This window comes from Hoplias malabaricus, chromosome X2 (genome assembly GCF_029633855.1).
Source record: "Hoplias malabaricus isolate fHopMal1 chromosome X2, fHopMal1.hap1, whole genome shotgun sequence".
Taxonomy (NCBI): Eukaryota; Metazoa; Chordata; class Actinopteri; order Characiformes; family Erythrinidae; genus Hoplias; species Hoplias malabaricus.
The window spans coordinates 54,038,480-54,060,354 of record NC_089819.1 but is presented as its reverse complement, the minus strand read 5'-3'; the positions used below and the strand labels follow the sequence as shown (position 1 = coordinate 54,060,354).

At 41.9% G+C, this 21,875-nt stretch overlaps 2 protein-coding genes across 3 annotated transcripts; one reads left to right on the top strand and one right to left on the bottom strand.

Annotated features, from left to right (window-relative positions):
* Nucleotides 1-342: 342 nt before the first annotated feature.
* LOC136677521 (uncharacterized) lies at nt 343-6,823 on the bottom strand. Of its 2 annotated transcripts, XM_066655090.1 has the most exons (10): nt 6,712-6,823; nt 5,401-5,450; nt 4,033-4,069; nt 3,681-3,739; nt 3,465-3,492; nt 3,287-3,373; nt 2,956-3,132; nt 2,663-2,877; nt 1,224-1,262; nt 343-1,005 (listed from the first exon to the last, which is right to left on the bottom strand). In XM_066655090.1, the coding sequence occupies exons 1-8, from the start codon at nt 6,716-6,718 to the stop codon at nt 2,666-2,668; spliced, it is 657 nt and encodes a 218-aa protein (XP_066511187.1). In that variant the 5' UTR covers nt 6,719-6,823; the 3' UTR covers nt 343-1,005; nt 1,224-1,262; nt 2,663-2,665. The 2 variants fall into 2 exon arrangements, with proteins under 2 accessions (XP_066511187.1, XP_066511188.1); XM_066655091.1 differs by lacking the exon at nt 3,287-3,373.
* Nucleotides 6,824-8,186: 1,363 nt separating this feature from the next.
* LOC136677234 (dnaJ homolog subfamily A member 2) lies at nt 8,187-20,827 on the top strand. The gene is made up of 9 exons (XM_066654707.1): nt 8,187-8,345; nt 10,827-10,886; nt 11,643-11,869; nt 12,531-12,611; nt 12,850-12,983; nt 14,220-14,416; nt 17,290-17,434; nt 18,939-19,066; nt 19,552-20,827. The coding sequence occupies exons 1-9, from the start codon at nt 8,268-8,270 to the stop codon at nt 19,738-19,740; spliced, it is 1,239 nt and encodes a 412-aa protein (XP_066510804.1). The 5' UTR covers nt 8,187-8,267; the 3' UTR covers nt 19,741-20,827.
* The last annotated feature ends 1,048 nt before the right edge of the window (nt 20,828-21,875 follow it).

Sequence of the window (21,875 nt, the reverse complement as noted above, 5' to 3'; positions counted from 1 at the left end):
ACACTCCTCAGAGACAGTGACCCAAGAAAAGACTCAAACCCCAGACCCTTGGACCCTGAGAACCATGTGGCAGCAGCATATAAAGTGACCCAAATCAGGTCTATGTCTTTGTAATATGTTAAACTTCACAAATAAATAAACATTTGAACTATGATGATCCCTGCCAAAGACATGTTCATATGTTTTTGAATAAAGCATATAATTTGATTAACAGTGTTCAAAATACCTGCATCAAAAAAAAGAAAAAGTGTGAAAAATCTGAAAGAGTCAGCCATTCTTTCTCAGTCTTTTATTTGAAAGTCTACTGCCCTGGTACAGACAGTGTCTAGGGTTTTACCAAAGACAGAGCTGTGTTCGTACAGACCACATCACCATAGATATTAATAAAAATAAACATAATATTAATAATAATCCAACACAAATAGTACCATAGGTTGAACAACATTATTTCAATGTTCAGAAGAAAGATAACCTCTATTTCAGCTTTAAAATCTTAGTCTAATTATTTTTATTAACAACTGTGTCCTAAAAGAATGCTTGGCCTCACATTAATAAAACTGAAACCCCATCAGTCACTGTACCATTCACACATTTGCCATTATTATGCAAAGTATTAAATGTTACATAATTAAAAAATTACATTTTATTAAATGTATAAAAATACATCATATTATTACTACTATTTTTAAAAACATTTTTCTAGCCGTTTTATAATATTCATGAAATAAAGAGGATTGACCCGAGGATAGAGCCCTGTGGGACCAGCACCAAACTTCCCAGAACTATGTTTGCTTTACACACAATAGCAATCCATATTAATACGATAATTAAGGTACCAAACAATACCGTTTATACCTATGGGATGCGGTTCTAAACAACAAGAAAACGCTTCTGGAATTAACACTGCTGACGTATGATACAATCAGTGTATGTCCTCTTTTCTGTAGACAGTAGAATTTCTACAGATGTTGGAACAGCGATGATCTTACGGAAGAAACTTTTAAACTGTAAAAATAAATGATCAAGGGATTAGTAGGATGTCTAGAGATATATCAGACACACATTAACACTGCTGTTAATCAGCTAAAGACTGTATCAGTTGTTCTCCACTGGAGTACCACTGTCCAGAATGTTTAAGAGGTTCCCCCTGCTCCAAACAGAGCTGAGCCCTGTCATGTGCTCAAGGCTGGTTTACTAAGTCAAAGTATATCATTCTTACTCACCTCAGACGAAGTGAAGAAAGTAGGAGTGCATCCATATCACTGTTAAAGCAAATCACAACCATTTGGATGATTTTAAAAGCAATGGCATTATTTTCAATACAATTCGGTTAAATTTTCTACTTCCTGCTTGACACAAAGTTTATATAAAAATTATTGCTGAAGTAGAAAAACTACCAGAATGACTCAATTGTTTTCACATGTTTTAGAATATAATTAGAAACTGTTCCCAAACCAAAATCCAAGAGTAAAAGAAATTACTTCATGTAAAAAATAAACATGGACCCCTTCTGATTCGGCAGGATTCAGTGGATTTCAGGTGTTAAATGTTCGCTGTCCGTCCAATTATCTCCAAAGTCCAATGCGAATATCATATGCCAAATGGATTAACAGGAATTACTTCTGTAATCGTTTTTGGGCCAAAAGCCTTGGTTTCCTTAAAGCAATTCTGTCACAACTGTAGGGAAATGTTTAAGATCTAATGGAAGAGTAGTCGGGACCACATCGTTCTAGATAACGTTCGCTCCTCCAGCAGAACATTACAACAAAATGATGCCACCACCTTTGTGCTTCACAGCTAGGAAGGTGTTATTTAGATCAATGACGTCAATATTTTACTCCATGAACAGCACCAATAAAATGGCTACACAGATCCATCTCTGTTCATCTGAGCAGAAAACACCTCTCAAATCATGAAAACTTTTTCATATCACATTTGGAGAAGGGCCTTTTTCTTTGTATTTACATTCTGTCATTTATTGTCTGTAACGTCCACCTCACCAACTAGGGGGCACTAGTCTTTCACAAGGCCGGAGCACCCGGCGGGAACCCACACAGACACAGGGAGAACACACCACACTCCTCACAGACAGTCACCCGGAGGAAACCCACGCAAACACAGAGAAAACACACCACACTCCTCACAGACAGTCACCCGGAGGAAACCCACGCAGACACAGAGAGAACACACCACACTCCTCACAGACAGTCACCCGGAGGAAACCCACACAGACACAGAGAGAACACACCACACTCCTCACAGACAGTCACCCGGAGGAAACCCACACAGACACAGAGAGAACACACCACACTCCTCACAGACAGTCACCCGGAGGAAACCCACGCAGACACAGAGAGAACACACCACACTCCTCACAGACAGTCACCCGGAGCGGGACTCAAACCTACTACCTCCAGGACCCTGGAGCTGTGACAGAGACACTACCTGCTGCTCCACCGTGCCACCCTGTTTTTATAAAGTAATGTACACAACCACAGATAGACTAGATGCACGTAAAAATGTGGCCTTGAAACTGTACCATGCCGCTTTACCTATGGCCATGATACCCAGAAAAAAAAAACACCTTTGTCTAGACAATAAAAGCTACAGGTGTTTATATAAAAGTGCAAACACACTCCAGCATTCTTCGTATGTATCTTACCATCTACTTCTTCCCCTTCCTGATGACTTTCAAATAATTTGCTGTGTCATTAAGAGCCTTGTCATTACGGGGACATTGCAGTAGACCTCGCTCTTCATGATACAGACAGTCCACCGTGAATATTTCACTCCTGTTTATACTGCATCTGCTTTCTGGAGCTGTGAAGTATGGATCAAACGTGTGGTGGAGGACCACCAGAATAACAGGCCGGGACCCTGTGAGGAAGCACCTTAGAATGAGCAAAATGAACACATATTCTCACATAACATCACGGCAAAGGACTGTATTATTACCAGGAATCTTCTGAAGAGCAGCTTCAATGTCAGTTCCAGCTCGAGACACGATGGGGACGAAAGCGAAGATGACATCTTTCTTAGCCTCATGTTTGCACCTGATACCGAGTCTTTTCATGAATTCTTTGTGAGAATCGAATGTCTTTCCAAGGACCATCACATGATCACGGGTTTCACCTGCACCTCCAAATAAAAAAAGAGAGTGTGTGTGTGTGTGTGTGTGTGTGTGTGTGTTAAAATTAGATTAAAACATAATAAAATGAGATTTATTAATTATTTAATTACATCATTCTGTTATAAATAAATCTGTTAAAACGTGTTAAAATCTAACTGTGAAGGACTGGCGCTTCCTCCAGGGTGTGTTCCTGCCTTGTGCCCAGTGATTCCAGGTAGGCTCCGGACCCACCACCACCCTGAACTGAATAAGTGGTTACAGACAGTGATGAATTTATTTATATTGCACTGTACAATGTAATGATTTCAGCTCCACTGCTGTAGGGGGCACTCACCTGTGTTTAGTAATTTCTGTAAGACATCCTGTAGGATACACAAACAAACTAAGTGCACTGGAAATGTATATATCATATATAAATTATCATATTTGTAAGTACAAACTCATCATCTGATGAAGATATAAATAGTTTAAAAATCATGGCTCATCTGTGTTTATGAAGCTGTAGCCACAGGTGATTTCTTAATAAAAAAAGTACATGAACATTACCAACCCAAAGATACTGTAGTAACCAAATCAGAAGGTTCCAGAGCTTGATGAGGAGAGACTTCACTGTGAGAAGGAAATATAAATGAAGGGTCAGGAACAAACTACATCAGAGAGCTGTCCATAAACAGCATAATAACCAAGTGTCCTATGAACTATATGAATCACTGCTGGCCCAGTGTCAGTGCTGGAAAACTGCTTCTGAGCCAACACTGACCAATATATTTATAAACTCCTGTTTGGCCTCAGCACAAAACAGATTCACCTCACTTCCTGAAAAGATACGGCTGTTCTACTCGTACTGTACCAAAGTTAGTAAAAGTTAAAGTTTCTGCTCCACTGCTGTAGGGGGCACTCACCTTTGTTTAGTAAGTATAGGATGTATAACACGCCGCCCTGCAGGCAAGACAATGTTAAAACAAGTGTACTGAAAATATGTTTTTCATACAGATGATCACATTATCATATTTGTAAGCACAGACACAACAAACACTGTGTGCATCTGAAAACCAGTGCCTATATCTGATTCAAGAGTACGAAGGATTGTTTTAAAATGAGTTGTTGATCTTGGTGCTGTACAAACAGTAGATTAAATAAAATTACATATATATCACATTATAAATTATAGGATCATCAGGCACTGTATTGTTTACAAGGAGGTGGTTTAAAGGTGGGGCGACACAGTGGTGCAGCAGGTAGTGTCTCCATCACAGCTCCAAGGACCTGGTGATTGTGGGTTCGAGTCCCGCTCCGGGTGACTGTCTGTGAGGAGTGTGGTGTGTTCTCCCTGTGTCCGTGTGGGTTTCCTCCGGGTGACTGTCTGTGAGGAGTGTGGTGTGTTCTCTCTGTGTCCGTGTGGGTTTCCTCCGGGTGACTGTTTGTGAGAAGTGTGGTGTGTTCTCCCTGTGTCCGTGTGGGTTTCCTCCGGGTGACTGTCTGTGAGGAGTGTGGTGTGTTCTCCCTGTGTCCGTGTGGGTTTCCTCCGGGTGACTGTCTGTGAGGAGTGTAGTGTGTTCTCCTTGTGTCTGCGTGGGTTTCCTCTGGGTGACTGTCTGTGAGGAGTGTAGTGTGTTCTCCTTGTGTCTGCGTGGGTTTCCTCCGGGTGACTGTCTGTGAGGAGTGTGGTGTGTTCTCCCTGTGTCTGCGTGGGTTTCCTCCGGGTGACTGTTTGTGAGTAGTGTGGTGTGTTCTCTTTGTGTCCGTGTGGGTTTCCTCCAGGTGACTGTCTGTGAGGAGTGTGGTGTGTTCTCCCTGTGTCTGCGTGGGTTTCCTCCGGGTGACTGTCTGTGAGGAGTGTGGTGTGTTCTCCCTGTGTCTGCGTGGGTTTCCTCCGGGTGTCTGTCTGTGAGGAGTGTGGTGTGTTCTCCCTGTGTCTGCGTGGGTTTCCTCTAGGTGCTCCGGTTTTCTCCCACACTCCAAAAACACACATTGGTAGGTGGATTGGAGACTCAAAAGTGTTCATAGGTGTGAGAGTGTGGGTGAATGTGTGAGTGTGTGTCCCCTGTGAAGGACTGGCGCCCCCTACAGGGTGTGTTCCTGCCTTGTGCCCAATGGTTCCGGGAAGGCTCTGGGCCCACCACTGCACTGAACTGGATGAGGGTTACAATGAATGAATGAACTGTTTAAATGTTACAGCTGATAGTGGATTTTATATAGTAGTTATATACGATGTACGGTGTAGCTATAGTGGATTTTATTTTTATCCAAAGTACATAAATATTACCAACCCAAAGGAGCTTAAATGACCAAACCATGAGGTTGAAGATGGTAGAAACTACTGCAAGAAAAACATAAACAGAGTGTGTCAATGTACTTAAAACAACACATTTCTGCAGATTATCATTTCGTCAACAATAATGTGAAATGTACTTTAATCTTCATTGCACAATAGTACAACACAATATGGACTCTGCCTTTAACCAGTCTGTGGCAGTAACCACACACACACACACTCATATTAGGGGGCAGTTAACCCCTTGGCACCCAGGAAGCAACTGGGGGTTAGATGCTTTGCTCAAGGTCATGGATTCTGAGGAAAACAGGGAGTGCTGTTTTACTACCCGCCTTTGGGATAGAACCAGGAGAACCATTGGCCCCCACACCCACCTCTCAAACCTTCAGACCACTGCTGTTTTGGGGAATTCTGGCTTCATATATCTGAACACAGAGATATTACTGCCCCCTTACAGTGCTTCCCTTTTGGAGCTTTAAATTTCCACACACACTACAGTGATACTCAGAGAGCATGTGGATGTGGGTCTCTTCCAGCGGAGACGCAGCACTCCTGGCCCACTGTAAAAATTAGAGAGAACTTACTAGTAAAAACTAAGTTAGGACTTTGTTGGCGTCATTTCAGGCTAAAACGGCTTGCCATACATGCATGGACATGTGCAGCATGCCGATAGGTTATAGTTCAGCTGTGTTAGGCTGCTGCAGCTGAAATTCAGTTAGTGTGTTAGTGCGTGTTGTGCTGAAACGAGTGGATCAGACACAGCAGTGCTGCTGGAGTTTTTAAACCCCTCAGTGTCTGGACCGAGAACAGTCCACCGACCAAAAAACATCCAGCCGACAGCGTCCTGTGTCACTGATGAAGGACTAGAGGACGAGCGACACACACTGTGCAGCGACAGATGAGCTACTGTCTCTGACTCTACATCTACAAGGTGGACCAACGAAGGAGGAGTGTCTCACAGAGTGGACAGAGAGTGGACACAGGGTTTAAAAACTCCAGCAGCACTGCTGTGTCTGATCCACTCTACACCAGCACAACACACACTAACACACCACCACCACGTCAGTGTCACTGCAGCGCTGAGAATGATCCACCACCACGTCACACCTGCTCTGTGGGGGTCCTGAGCACTGAAGGACGGTGAAATGTGGAGAAGAAAGTAATGTGCCCATTGTTTTGTGGAATATTACCCAATCCAACACAACTTGTCAAGTCATGAACCTTCTGGATAAAATATGTTCACATGAATTATACACTACAGTACAGGAACTCTAGAATGTAGAAATAAAACAGGAAATCTTCAAACCTGACATCTTTAGAAACTCGGATACACCTCTGTCAGCAAAGAAGGTCCTTTCTTTCAAACGTCAGTCCCAGGAGTGAGATTCAGACTAATCAGACTGATAGAAACTGAAAGCAGTCGTGTGTTACTGATCTGAAAGTGAAAGAATTTGAGAGCTATGAGTTCTGAGTCCGCCCCCTCCAGGGTGTATTCCCACCTTACGCCCAATGATTCCAGGTAGGCTCTGGACCAACCGCGACCCTGAATTGGATAAGTGGTTACAGGTAATGAATGAATGAATGAATGAATGAATGAATGAGTTCTGAGTCCATAATAAACTCTGTCCCAGGTCAGGAACACTGCTTACACCACTGCATTTGCCGCTGTATTGTAAACAGAGTACTGGAGATACAGTTGTGTCTCTGCTGTGCTGCTGTTAAATTTAATCTTTGGGCCTGGACTCTGAAGGAACATGTGGGTAAAAGTTCAAACAGTTTAACACCGCCCTTTGTGGTCATGTGTCCTCCTCTGCTGGAGATACGTGGTATTGAGTTTTATGCAGACTATCACTAAAGCAGCGGTTCTCAGACCTTAGTCCTTTATTTGTTACATCTACAGAGTTACTTTTACACTATAAAATGAAATGGGATGCTTCAGAGCAGCTGCACATGAGCGTAAAGTCACCATTCCCGTCATGAGTGGGCTCGAGTGTTCATAATCCAAAAGACTTTTATTGACATGTGTCCACACAATATAAAATGAAGGGAACAATAAGGAAATGGGGGGATATTTAATATAACATGGCTATAAAGGCATAGAATATGATTGATATCAGGTTTAAAGGAACACTAGGTAAGTTTTGGTATTTTTGCTCCTGGGCTCTCCCTACAGTTGCAGAATGTAATTCACTTTTACAGCACTCTCCTGATATCACAGGGAAGTCGGGTGGTTTCCTACCCTTCTCCAAAAGTTACATGGTGCAGTTTCTATAGTACTGAGCCTGGGGTAGCAACACACACCTGGGGTACCCCCCCTATGTATATATAGATGCTCATTATTGTTTCTATGAAGTATTTAAAGGTACGCTATGTAATAATTTTACTTCAAGATTTCAGCTTCCCAATCATTGTGATGCTCCCCTGAGCTGTTATGGAGAAAGAGCTTCAGCCATTGCTACTCCATGCTCAGCACTGCAGAAACTGCACTATTTAACATTTAGATGAGGGTAATAGACCATCCCTCTCTCCATTAATTTCAGTGCAGTGCTGAAAAAGTCAAATACACTAGGGGGAATCCCAAGAGCCAAAGACCAACGTTTTACCTAGAGTTCCTTTAAAGAGTTGAAATGGAGGCCAGTTTTAGGTCACTGCCTAAGTGTGCACTTCTAGGGAGGAAGACGATGATTAGAGCACGGCGGCGGCGCGCCTGCGCGTTCCCACTCCCCTCTCTCTCCCTCGTTCTCTCTCAACCTCTCTCGCCCACTCACCGCTCTCTCTCTTTTTCTCTCTCTGTGTATCTCTCGCCCCCTCTCTCTCTCTCTTTCTGTCCGCGTGCGGCTCTCCGCTCTTTCAGCGCGCACCATGGCTCACGTCGTCGACACGAAGCTGTATGATCTTCTCGGTGTTACTCCAAACGCCTCAGAGAACGAGCTCAAAAAGGTAACCACCGCGCGGGGATTACGACCCCCAACACCGGGGAGAGGAGCAGCGGTCAGCCGCGTTAGCTTAGCTCCAGAGTAGGTCTAGCTGCTGTGGCCTAACGGTGTTATTCGGCATTTGTCTCCACATTTTCCGTTCCACCTTAAATGGCGACTTCGTGAAATGTACGAATATTTAATTAAGCCTTATATTGGCGACATTACGGAGTGGAAAATAGTTGTATTTCAATATTCTGTTCCACCTTAAGCAGATGACTTTATAGGGTTGAATTTAGCAGTCTTTTAATCTTTCGTTCCACCTTAAATAAGCGAAACTTGCGTCAACTTCCTTTTTCAATAGCAATTTCCACCTTAAATATGGAAACATGTTATATGAGATGTATGTATGTAATCTGTCTGAAGCCAAGAGGTGAATCATTATATTCCACAATAAATGTGACTGTGAGGCTGAAATTAGTTGTGTTCGAATATTGTAATCCACTTTAAAAACAAGACTTGAGGATGTACTTAGCTAAATTAAAATACTCAATTCCACCTTAAATGAGCCCCTTTACGAGCCTACTGTTCGAACAATGCTTTCTCATTTTTAATCAGGCGAGTTTATTTCAGTGAGGCGTAAGTTAGCTCGGTTCCACCTTAAATGAGGGACAGGAGAGGGAAACTAACGTTAGTTAGCCTTCAGAATGTAACTGCCTCACCGTTTAAGGTGGATTGGGAAAGTCCTGTTACAAGCTCTCGACCTCAGTTAAGGTGGAACTGAGAGATCAGTGTTAATTGAAGTGTTATGGTTAACGATAAGTTGTTGTAGTTTGTCTCGTTCTTTTTAGAGCTTAACGGTCCGCGGCGGATCTCGACGCCCAAATCCTCTTCTCTAAATCGGTACATAGACGAATGACTCCCCGCTGAGGTGCTGACGGGCCTAGCGATAGCTGTTATGAAACAGTCTAAGCTCCTGCAGTAAAAAAAACAGCCTGTCATTTGCTCTACACTCACTGTTACAATCAAACTTCACGATTTTATTACTATTTGTTTTTTAAAAAGGAAGTCTATGTTTTTTTTTATTTGTAATTCGTTTTCGGTTGGTCTCGTTAGCACCAGCTGCTATTAGCGGGATTAGCTATCTTTGCTCTGGTGAGCTAGGCCTGAGATCTGTTTTTATTTGTTGTATCAGCTAAAGCAATAAAGCTACCTCCCTGTTTATACACTCATTGTTCATTTTGTCAGCTGATCACTGGTCATATAGGATCGTTTGGTAGATCTAAAATCAGACTGTGATCCATCTGTTGCTCTGCATGCGTTGTTGTCCTCCTTTCACCCTGTTACCAATGGTTAGGATCTCGCCAGAGCAGGTATGAGGTGGTGGATCATTCTCAGGAGTGACACTGACGTCGTGGTGGTGTGTTAGTCTGTGTTATGCTAATTTGAGTGGATCAGACACGGCAGTGCTGTTGGAGTTTGACGCCTCATTGTCACTGCTGGTCTGACTAATCAAACGTGAAATAAATTAAGTCTGAATATCAAGACTGTTAACAGAATTACCAGATATCTGTCAGTGGACGTCACAAATATTTCCACTATTAAATCAAGAATAAACTGCACTGTGGAATACATCTTTGTCAGGAACTTGCCGTCTTTGCTTCCTTCAACAAATACATTTCTGGTTTGAAACCTTAGATTTGGAGCTTGTTTATGTAGCTTTTTCAAATGGAGCAACATTGCTAAAGTGAGGCATTTTCTCCCCCAGAGCAACACAGAGGAGTCTCTTCATGTGTTTAAAAGCAGGACCGATTACTGTAATACCCTCTTAACAGGGCTTCCTAAGAAACCTGCATCCTTTACGACGTACAATACGCAGCAGCATCATCTTATCACAAGCAGCACTGAGATCACATCACTTCCATTCTCAAGGAACTCACAGTGACAAGAACACGTGCCAATAACTGTTGAATTTAGAATCTCAATTCACCGCAAACAACGAGGATGCATCAGCTGTTGATACAGAAGTTTACTTCCTAAGAACATACTGTTCTTCCTTAGAATTAGTCCATTCTTCGTATTTCTGCTATTGAGAAACAGCTGATGGGTCTCTGCTTGTATTCACCGTGACCTGTCACAATAAATCTGTTATTGACCAGTCGTACAACATATGGCCATTTCCTCGCCATCGTTTTGTGTACCTACATGTTTATTTACATTAGAATGAACCTCTCAAACATTTTCACCAGTCTCACTGTATTCTGGTTTTCTCTGGTCTCTATTCTGGGGTCGATTTTAACAGTGGTTTTATTTGTTTTATGTGTTTTAATATTAACTCGGTTCCTCTTTTAATCAGATATTTCATGCCCTGAAATTTATTTTCATTGTATCATTAAATTTAAGCTGATTCCCACACACACCACATGTTGAATCTTAATATGCTTTGTTTTATGTGAAAATCCAAAATGTAGTTTGTGTCTAACCACCTCTTGCTTGGTTGTTTCAGGCGTACCGGAAATTAGCAAAAGAATATCACCCTGACAAGAACCCAAATGCTGGAGACAAGGTATGAAACCTCTCTTTTTTTAAAAGAAAGTGGACCATTCTGTTATAATTTTGAAATATTAACAAGTGGATTTCTTACAGGAAAAGGTTTCCTCCTTTAAAACTGCGGTGGAAACAGAAAATAACAGTAACATTTTATAAAACATGTTTTTCTTCATTCCAGTCAAGTTAAGTAGGAAACGCAGACTGTGATGAAAAGTGTAGTTTTGTAATTTGACAATTGCACTCTGTGAGTGTGGAAACCGTTTATTTACGACCTATAATATGCACTACAAAGACGTATGGAGACATTTGAGTTTCAGCCAATCACTTGCCACAGCAGTAAAATGAAACCAGCTTTTTGTCCTCCAACCTCTCGTCCTAATAATGTACATTCTGTGAGTTGTTTCCTGGTCTCCCGGGATACACACCAGCTACTAATGTGTCTGTTTCTTGTAATGTAGGTGGAAATAGTTGTTTTAGTTGTTGGTGAAGGAGGCCACATGTGTAAATGTATTACGGTGCACATGTGCCTTTTTCAGAGACAGATTTGTTCACATTAAAGGCAGTTTAAAAACAGTTTACGTTTATGAACATGTACCTGTTGAGAAAGTCATATCCAATCTGAATAAAAAATCTGAACTAATTTGAGGCTTGAAATGTCTGTGAGCCTTTGTTGTGCAGTGCGTGTTAAACTTTCGTAATCCGACAAATCATTTGTGCTTCATAAAAGAACAGAACCTCAGCGGATGATCTAAGTACTCTGTTTTGTTTTCAGTTTAAGGAGATCAGCTTTGCGTATGAAGTCCTGTCAAACCCAGAGAAGAAAGAGCTGTATGATCGCTATGGGGAGCAGGGGCTGCGGGAAGGGTGCGGAGGCGGCTCGGGAATGGACGACATTTTCTCCCACATTTTCGGCGGCGGCCTTTTCGGATTTATGGGCGGTCAGAGTCGCAGCCGGAATGGTGGACGGCGTAGAGGAGAAGATATGGTTCATCCTTTAAAGTAAGGATCAGAATCAATTTATCTGAACAATACTTTACACCTGTAAGTTCTGGGTTCTTGACGCACTCATGCGTGAGTGAAGAAGACATGATTACAGAATGTTTACAGCCTTAAATCTAAGGGTTTGCATAAAGAAGAATCAAGTGTTTGAAAAGAAACAGAAATAAAAACAACCACGTGAGCAGTCATTTACAGTACACCTGGGTACATATTAGGGCCGGCGACAGGTGATGTCACTGTTACACAGCTCCAGGATAAAAGTGGGTACAGAAAATGAATGAATGTGGAGTCCCTGCCAGATTTTACTTTGTTTTAAATTTAGATCAAAATGTTTAAAAATGTTTATCGGACTGTGTTCTTATTATTGAAGTTTACAAGGAAAAAAATACAGCTTTGGAGTTTTGGAAATTGTGCTCTTTCAACCGATGAGAATGTGTAAATGTAATTAATCTTTGATCCCTGCCGTAAAGTGGGAGTAATGAGAGTGTCATGAAATGAAGGTGTGGAACAGACGAGGGCTTTTATAACAAAAACAAGAGAGATGTCCTTGAGCGTCACCGCTGCACTCTTTTCCAAAGTCTTAGTAGAGACCTGTGTTTGTAAGTAATAAGGAAAGTGGGATTGTTTTCCGTGTCTAAAACCAACTTTTCTCTGTTTATAGAGTATCACTCGAAGACTTGTATAATGGCAAAACAACCAAATTACAGCTGAGCAAGAATGTTCTGTGTAGCACTTGTAATGGGTAAGTGATTCATGTCCTTGGTTTTGATTACAGAACGTAATAAAGTCTATATAATGTCTGGATTAACGTTTAAATGACAGATCTTACTGGTGACTATAAAGTATCCTGGCTAATCTGTGATGTACATGATGGAAAAGACTCGTTCGTTGTCATCATCTTTCCCACTTAATCCATTTCAGACTCGCGCTGGCTCAAGTTCAAAGTAAATTCATTCTCGTTTGTTCCTCTGTTTCTGCAGCCAGGGTGGAAAGAGTGGCGCAGTTCAGAAGTGTTCGACCTGTAGGGGGCGTGGTATGCGCATCATGATCAGACAGCTGGCTCCTGGCATGGTTCAACAGATGCAGTCTGTCTGTACTGACTGCAATGGGGAAGGTATGATACTCCTGTGAATCACAACCCATAGGTTATTGCTGTTTTCTCGGCTGGGGGTGAATCCAGCAGCTACGTAACAAGCTCTGCAGATCCTTGATGTTCATGTGAACACAGTGTATGATAATCACTTACACTAGAAGGCTAGCAACGTCAGTAAGGACCCACCCAGGTTACGGTCTGAAATATAGATTGTTCCCTAGAGCTGTAACATTTTTAAACACCACCTTTGCACACAAACATGTACCAAACAGCCCCACACTTCCTTAGATGAGGGCTGTGAATAATACATAGTCTATCCCATAATGCTCTCCAATGCTTGATTTTCCCAAATTACATATTACATCTGTTTGAAAAAAATAAAATAAAATCTGCATGTTGCATTTTATCAATGTTTAAGAGTAATTGTAATTCACTAGGTGTTATCTATTTTACGTTAGCTTTTTTCCCCTAAATACACTGCATTATGTTCAGCTTCATTGGTCTTTTAGTTATTTACCTCTCCTCAGATACTATTTTATTTGTACATGAATGTGTATAGGTGTGTGTATGTTTGTGTAGTTTTTAATAATAATACCGCTAGATTCTGGGAGTGTCTGAACATAATATATCTACAGTGTATCTATCTGGATATCCTTTGAATGGGTTCTGCTTACTTTTCATCAAAATGCATCCTCAGTCTTAACAGATGAGGTTCAATTTTACTTTCCCTCATACGTACACCACCGCGTTCATTTCAGTAACTGGCCGTATTCATGGTTTCTCTCCTGCTGCTCCCAGTGTGTTATACACTCTCAAAACTCAGGAATAAACATTTAAACTGGAATACAGATCCATCTCCGGTTTGAGAGATCTGGCAGTAAATCCGATCACTAAAAACACATCTTAATGTCAGGTGCAAACAGGCTCATAGTGTTTTACGTTCTAAGTTATAGACATATCTTTAAAAAAGGCTATTTTTGCTACTTTTAAGGTGCAACCATTGCTGACACATGTCTTTAGCTGTGCACACACTGCTTGTTTCATCTCCATTGAAGAGCATGCGCAGTAGAATTAAATCTGAGTGAATTTTTAGGTATTTTGTAAAGAGTGAATGAGGTGCTGAAAGTGTAGAGCTGACGTTCACTCTGAGGCACTTCCAGTGTCATAAAGAGATCTCTCTCTACTCAGAATTGTTGAATATTAGGTGCTTTCTGGCTTGACTGTGCTGTGTAACACCCAAATGCATGCGTTGTCCAGGTGAGGTGATCAGCGAGAAAGACCGCTGTAAAAAGTGTGAAGGGAAGAAGGTGGTGAAGGAGGTGAAGATTCTGGAGGTGCACGTGGACAAAGGCATGAAGCACGGACAGAAGATCACCTTTGGAGGAGAGGCAGACCAGGCACCAGGTGTGGAGCCTGGAGACATCGTCCTTGTCTTGCAAGAAAAGGAGAATGAGGTATGTGGTGTAACCCTTTGTGTCGGGCTAGAGTTTTCTCCACTGTGTTTTGCGTTTTTATTTGGACAGTGATTTCAGAGTGGTACTTGATTTATAGAACAGTCCATCTGAGATTTGGCCTTCGGTCTGTAACAGTAGGCACGGTTAATAGAATTCATCTGGTGCGTAAATAGGTCCAAAACATGCCAAAATATTATTCATGTTATGCAGTTTTTGTATGGCAAAGCTCTAGAGGAGGTCTGGCCTTCTGTGAGGAAAAAGCACAGATTGCTGTGTGTCATGAGCATGGGGTGCTCTACTAGGGCCCGGCTGTTATTCGTCCTCCAACTTTTCTTCTGACTTCTGCTAATGAGGCCAGCTCTTATGTATCTTATACTTTCTTACTGTTAAGTGATTAATTGCTCTCACCTGTGCAGGTAAGTACTTTACTGATGAATGCAGTGACTGACAGGTTTGATGGTGAATTTGCTCAAGTTCTTATAACAGCAGGGTTTTTGTGAATTGAGGATGAGAGAAGATGCAGTTACGGTTCACTGAATCTGTATCTATTTCTGTAAATGGGGTATTTCACAAAGCATGATTAATGTTAATTAGTTAAATTTAAAGGGTAAATAAACCCCAAGTTCCTTTTTAATTGAATTAACAGCAGAATTGTTTGTCCTTTGGGGTACTACACGAACCTTGCTTAGTTCAGAAATATATGTCAGAGCTGTAACGAGGGGTAATTAAACAAATGACTTTGGTCAGTTCTGCCCCTGCCATCAGGTTTAAATCTGTTGTGATCACAGGTGATGAACCTCCGTGCAGAATTATGAAGGCATGTAACTATGTGAAATTGCAAGCCCCTGAGCAGCATTCAAACTAAACATCCTCTTGCTCACGTCCTCTCAGTATTGGTCATGTCGCAGTTTTTATTGAAGCTTGGTAAACAATGCAGCACCGCCTCCGTTCACTGTGAATTACACAACAGCACATCACACTTAAGAGTATTTTTCACAGTTTAACTACAGCTCAAAATACACGAAGCTAGGACTTTAAATACCCTTTAAGTTTGGACATTGGGAGAATGGACATTTCAACTGGACAGTCCTCACATTTTAAGTTTTATGGCTAGTTGAGAAATCCTTATTTCTGAGGAAGTCCACTGATTATGTATTGTGCCTGTTTTAATGAGAATATCCAGCAATCGTTTCTCTACAAATGAACAGTTTTACTTCCAATAACTCAAGAAAAAATGTGCTTTTTTTTGAACATGTTAAACCCAAACCTGTTTGCAGCTGTGTTGATGGAAACCAGGGTTATATATGATCCATTAAGACCAGTGAGTGCATACGTTTTCCTAGTTTCGCTATAGATATTGCTTGTGATAAATCTGAATTATGGGTCTGTCCCAACACCTAGTGAGCTGACTACGTAGACAGCTGTTTAAATAGACGGTGTTGTGACAGGCGTCTGTCCTAATGAGGCAGATTACTTAGAAGCTGTAGTTAGAGAGCGATTGCATCATGGCTTGTTCCCGCCCACCGCACGCAACTGGTGTTTACTTACTTTAGCGGCTAACGTTGCCTCAGCTTTTCAGCTCAGTGGATTGTAGTTTTCCAAATTTTATTGTGATTTAAATTATTTTTGCTCGGGGGAGAAGAGCGAAATGGACGCGAGTTGTTGTGGGATTGCCTTCGTGGCTAAGGAAGGGTGCAATGCCGCCTTAAAATCAAATTAAGATATCTTAGTAGACAGCATAATGAGGTCTAAGAATCGGGACAGCCGACGTGTCAGGAGCGCCCACACTATGAGGTAAAATGCTCTCTACTTCGACAGCTCACTAGGTTTCGGGACAGACCCGTGTGTTTATAGCAAACAAATGTATAAAGACGTTTAGGCCTAAGACTTGTCTTGTGCATTATAAAGCACTCAGGAATCAGATGCTCGTTCAGAAACATGGCGAAACATTGTGAGGGACTTTTATCGCATTAATTCGGACTTGCTGGGTTTCTTTAGAACAGACTGTTTCATATCAGACCTCTCTCAGTGGCATGTTTGTTGGGGAGAGGCACATTTTCCACTGAGCCTCTGTGCTACTGTCACCTCCAGGTCTGCAAGCCTCTGAAGCCCTCTTTAAAATAGCCTGCAGGTCATGGTGCTGACACAAGCTTTCATTTGGGGAAACTCAGGGGAGGGGTGGTGTCACTAGGACCACACTACTGTCATTGGCTCTTTAGTGGGCAGTATGGTCAGTAGTGAAGTTTGTTGTTTTTGGTTTCTGTTACCTATTTAAGACCAAGCCACACACCTTTACTATAAAAGAACCTGTTTACATGTTCGTGCTGTATTCCCTGAAGCTGTAGGTCTCGAGACTAAGACAAATTCATCTCTAAAATAAATGTTGTATGTCTCTCAATGTACATGTTGTAGTTTGATTAGTACAGACTGTAGTGCCTATGTTGCTCTGCATGCTTTGTTAGCCCCCTTTCACCCTGTTCTTCAATGCTCAGGACCCCAACAGAGCAGGTATGCTTTGGGTGGAGCATCATTGTCAGCACTGCCATGGTACTGATATGGTATTAGTGATGGGCTGATATGAGTGGACAGGCCCATGTTGGCTTGATTGAAGTGTTTATGGACTCCATGAGCACTGCTGTGTCTGATCCACTCCTACTGTAACACACACTATCTCCCATAGACTCTGAATAATGAAACTACTTGTGTGAACTGTGAAACCGAAAGTGGCTGCATGTCTCGCAAACCTGAGAACCGTCCCAAACCACAGCAGTGTGAAAGTGTGGAGCTGTTTCCGTGGACATGCTGTGATCTGGATTGCATTAGATAAGCTGACTTTTTTTCTCTCTCTCTCTCCTATGCTCTCTTCTCATTAGACTTTCAAAAGAGAAGGCCATGACTTGCACATGACCCATAAGATTGGCCTCGTCGAAGCACTTTGTGGGTTTCAGTTCACTCTGAAACATTTGGATGACAGACAGATCGTGGTGAAGTATCCAGCGGGCAAAGTCATCGAGCCAGGTGAGTCCTCTCTAGAGTCTTTAGCCCATCTTCATGCTTCTGCCTCACATCAGTACAGAGTCTATGCTTTCGCCTGCGCAAGTGGCACTTAACCACCTCTTACGTACAAGAAATCTGAACGAACGAAAGATCTACCAGCGTAAATTCCAGGCTTAGGCTTCTTAAAAAACAAAGTAAAATCAAACGGTTTACTGAGTTTGTTGATGTACAGCTGAGTGTTGGCTGTAGTGGTGCTCAGTGCCTGAAGCTGTCTGTAGGAGCTAAAAAAGGTGTTCTGACATGTTGTGCTACCTATTGATAACTATCCTACAGCAGCTCTGCGCTTGCTCAGACCAACCTGTTTTTTTTTTCATGGGAAATCTGTTTTCCTCCAGTGCATTATACAACCGTAGCTTACTGTTATTTACTTCAGCGTTCCAAAACTGTTAGTTGCTGAAACAAATGTAAAAAAAAAAAATACATTGTTTATCAATTTATCATCACTGTAAATACCTTTTAAAGACTCTTTCCCCTCATATGGGGCTTTAGACTGTGCATAACTCGTGCTTATAATTCTGTTGGGAGCATTTTCTAAAATATACTCTAAATATCCTACCTTTTATTTAGGCAGCTGTACTTATAAAAGTGAACAATGGTTGCACAGGACACCAGGGTATAGTGTGTTTCTCACTGTGTTGTAATTAGTGTAATATCTCCTGTTTTGAAGCTGTGTTGGCTCAGAGAGGGCAGAGACAGAGCAGCAGCACTATTGGTCAGGGACACAAATTTACCCGTCAGTATTCTGGGCCACAAACCCCGTGTGATCACGGCTTTATATGTTCTTGCTTAACTAGTTTGCGAACCACTGCGGATACAGAATCACACAGCTGTAGTAACGCTGAAACTGAAGCAGCCATGATCTATCATTTACGCTTATATAGCGCCTTTCTAGACACCCAAGTACGCTTTACAATCTACACTGCTCAGAACGCTCTATCCACACACACACTGGCGAGAAGCGGCAGCCAAACGCACAGCGTACTCTCGACCAGGAACGACCGTCCACCTGGAGGACTGCATCGGGCACTAGGGGTTCACCCGGGACAGGGCGCCAATCCATATCTGGGCACACACACATTCACTCACACAAACAGACATTCATTCACACACCAGGGCATTTTTATTAGAGAAGCCAATTCACCTACCCTCCATGTTTTTGGACTGTTGGTGGAAACCCGAGACCCCAGAGGAAAGCCACGCAGACACGGGGAGAACATGGAAACTCCACCCAGGTGGGACTTGTACCCAAGATTTCAGTGCCGAGAGGCGAACATGCTCACCACTAAGCCACCGTGCCACCATGATCTGTTGCAATCCCCTTGGCGATAGAATGGTTGTACCATTATGGAGTACCTATGCTGAACTTTTGTTGTAGATTTTACACAGAAGCACAAATAAGCCTTTAGCGTCCCTGTCCTCTGTGCCTGGTCTCTGTGAAAGTTAAGTGTTGTCATGTCTCTTGCAGGTTCTGTCAGAGTGGTGAGAGGAGAGGGCATGCCACAGTATCGTAACCCCTTTGAGAAAGGCGACCTGTTCATCAAGTTTGACGTGCAGTTCCCAGACAACAACTGGATTAGCCCAGAGAAACTAGCAGTAAGTCTTTTCACAATCTGTATATTGTGTATTTATTCTTTACAGTCAGTCTTTGACAAAGCAGTTTTTAAAAGAGGTGCAGCTTTAATGTAAAATGGTGTAGAACATCAAATATATTAGTTACCCACATTTTTAACTGCTGTGTTTATTAATCAGCCTCAAACTGCTACCCCGGGAGTGTTTATTGTGTGAGGGGTGGGGGTGCTTAACACGATGCACTTTTCTTGTTCTGAAACCTGGGGACTTGCTAAAAACAGGAGACAATTGGATGGATGGGCAGAGATGGGTATGGCATGTGTGGAGAGAGATTAAACTTTATTCTGACCATGAGAACTGTATAAATTAACAGTGTGTAGGATTACAAATCATTTGAAGCAGGGGAAAAAAGGGGGAAATAGTATTTAAAAATGTAGGGGAGGGAAAAGAGTGAATTCAAAAGGTGGTTCCAGCTCTGAGCTCTTTTTTTTTTTTCTGTCTGTGTGTAGGAACTGGAGGATTTGCTGCCCACACGCTCAGAGGCTCCTGTTGTAACCGGAGAGACAGAGGAAGTGGATCTGCAGGACTACGATATCAGTCAGAGCTCCTCGAGCGGACATCGCCGCGAAGCCTATAACGACAGCTCTGATGAAGAGGGTGGGCACCATGGCCCCGGGGTGCAGTGTGCTCATCAGTAAGCTCCACCATGCTGCAGGATGCAAAAGTTTGGGACTCCCTGGTCTGGTGACCTGTTTTGTTTGATTGATTTAAAAGCTAAGCCTAAAATATTTTCACTTAGAATATCAACAAAACAGGTCATTTGACCGGCAGAGGGCGCCTGGGCTTTTGCATACGACCGTTCCGATTTGTCTGGCTCCAGAACAGGAACAAAGAAAATGTTCTAGTTGCACAACATTAAAAAAAAAAAAGGGTTTTCTTCTTTTTCTTCTGATCTGATTGGGGTCTGCCTTAAAACCAATGAGAAATAACACAACCTATAATCAGCTGCCTCTCCCCACCACCCTCTAAACACACACCGAGTTGGTCTGCCCATCACACTCAGGCCATGTGTACAGGCAAACCCACATCTGACAGGGAGGAAAAAAGAAACGGTAACTTCTCTTTTACTTGTTGTGTAAGTTTTGCATTTTTTTTTTTTTTTTTCCTTTTTTCGTTTTTGTTATTGTTGTTGTCATAGTATTTAGATTTAATTTAAAACTAACCACGACATGCAGTTTTGGCCTTGGACTCTAGCCCTTTTTATTTGGGAAGAGTGAGCTGTGAGAAAGTGAGTAAAAAAGGTCCTTCAAATAAAAAAAAAAAATCAATACAAAAAACAAAAAAAAAAAAAAAAAACACACACCTTTGGGACATTTATCAACATCACATTTTTAGGTTTGTATGTATCTGTGCTTGATTTTTACCACTTTTCTTTGTAGATTTTTACTTTGTTTTCCTTTCTATTATATTTTAAGAGAATTGGAACAAGAGACTACAACATTGTGTATAAAATTAAAGTGATTGTCATTTAAGCTTCTTCAGCTGCTGTCACATGCCAAGTGTGATTTATTATAAACTAGTTGATCTAAAATAAATCAGTTGCCTGTATCTGTTTCCAGCCCAGGTGCATGTTTGGGAAAGCTTTCTCCCTGCACTGAGTATAAACAACCACTTTCAGAGTGAGTGGGAATCATAAGCGCGAGGCGAAAGGAAAGCAGTTGTAGGCTTATAACTTCTGTGAAATATAAAGTTTATGAAGTTGTTAAATAAAATATTCAGTATCTCTTCAAAAGCAATTTAACCTTTTCCTTTTTTTAAGCACCTTCATCCTTCAGAGCAGGAGTTTGGAGAGAGGGGGGAAACAAAGGTCACATGCTTCCAGAGAGAGGCACACTGCATGATCCATTAATGCCATTAAACCCTTATAATGCCTTGTGAATAAAAATACTGAGCGGGACCGGCTGACCTTGACTAATATTCAGGACGCAGATATCAGTGACTAAAACGCCCCATCCTTATATCTATAGGAAGGACATCAGTGAATAGAAGCAGTGACATCTGCGATTGTGGGGATATGCCGTTTTTTTTTTTAAGGTGGAACAGTGTGTTTTGGTGGAAAAAACAAGTTTGAACTTTACTGAACATTTCCGCCTTAAGTGATGCGAAACAGTACACGTACAGGGGTTGGACAATGAAAGTGAAACACCTGTCATTGTAGTGTGGGTTGTTTCAGGGCTAAACTGGAGCAGTCTGGGGGCCATGTGCATCCAATGGTTCAAACACTGTGTCCTCTCTCTCTTCAGTTTCAGATCTGTTCAGAATTCATAGAAAAACAATGACCCCCAGCATCACAAACGTGTCTTTGATGTACATTTTCCACATTTATTCAGTGCACACAGATCTATGAATACGCAGTTCATAGCATTCACCCGCAGCTTGAAAGCCCTGCCCCCTGAGTTGCCTGATTGTAGTTTTGTGGTGTAAGAAGAATCCCTGTTTGTCTGAATCTGTCTTAAGAACAATATTATGAGAGTGGAAATGCTCAGCCAAGGCACTGACCACCTATTCACTCCGGGTGTTTATTCTAGTGAATAAACCACAGCACACACACACAAAGTTAAACACTTGATTTTCACTGGAGTGGGTCTTTAATCTTTCCAAATACACGTTATTTTAAGCAGTTAATGTGGCTCATTTTTAAAGGTCTTTACAAAGTTAAATACAGCATTTATACCTCAAGTGCCATTAGTCGAGATTGGAGTTAAAATGAATGACTAGATTTGGATATTTATGGTTGTCATTAAAACGTGAGAAACGGCCGAACTGAACGTTA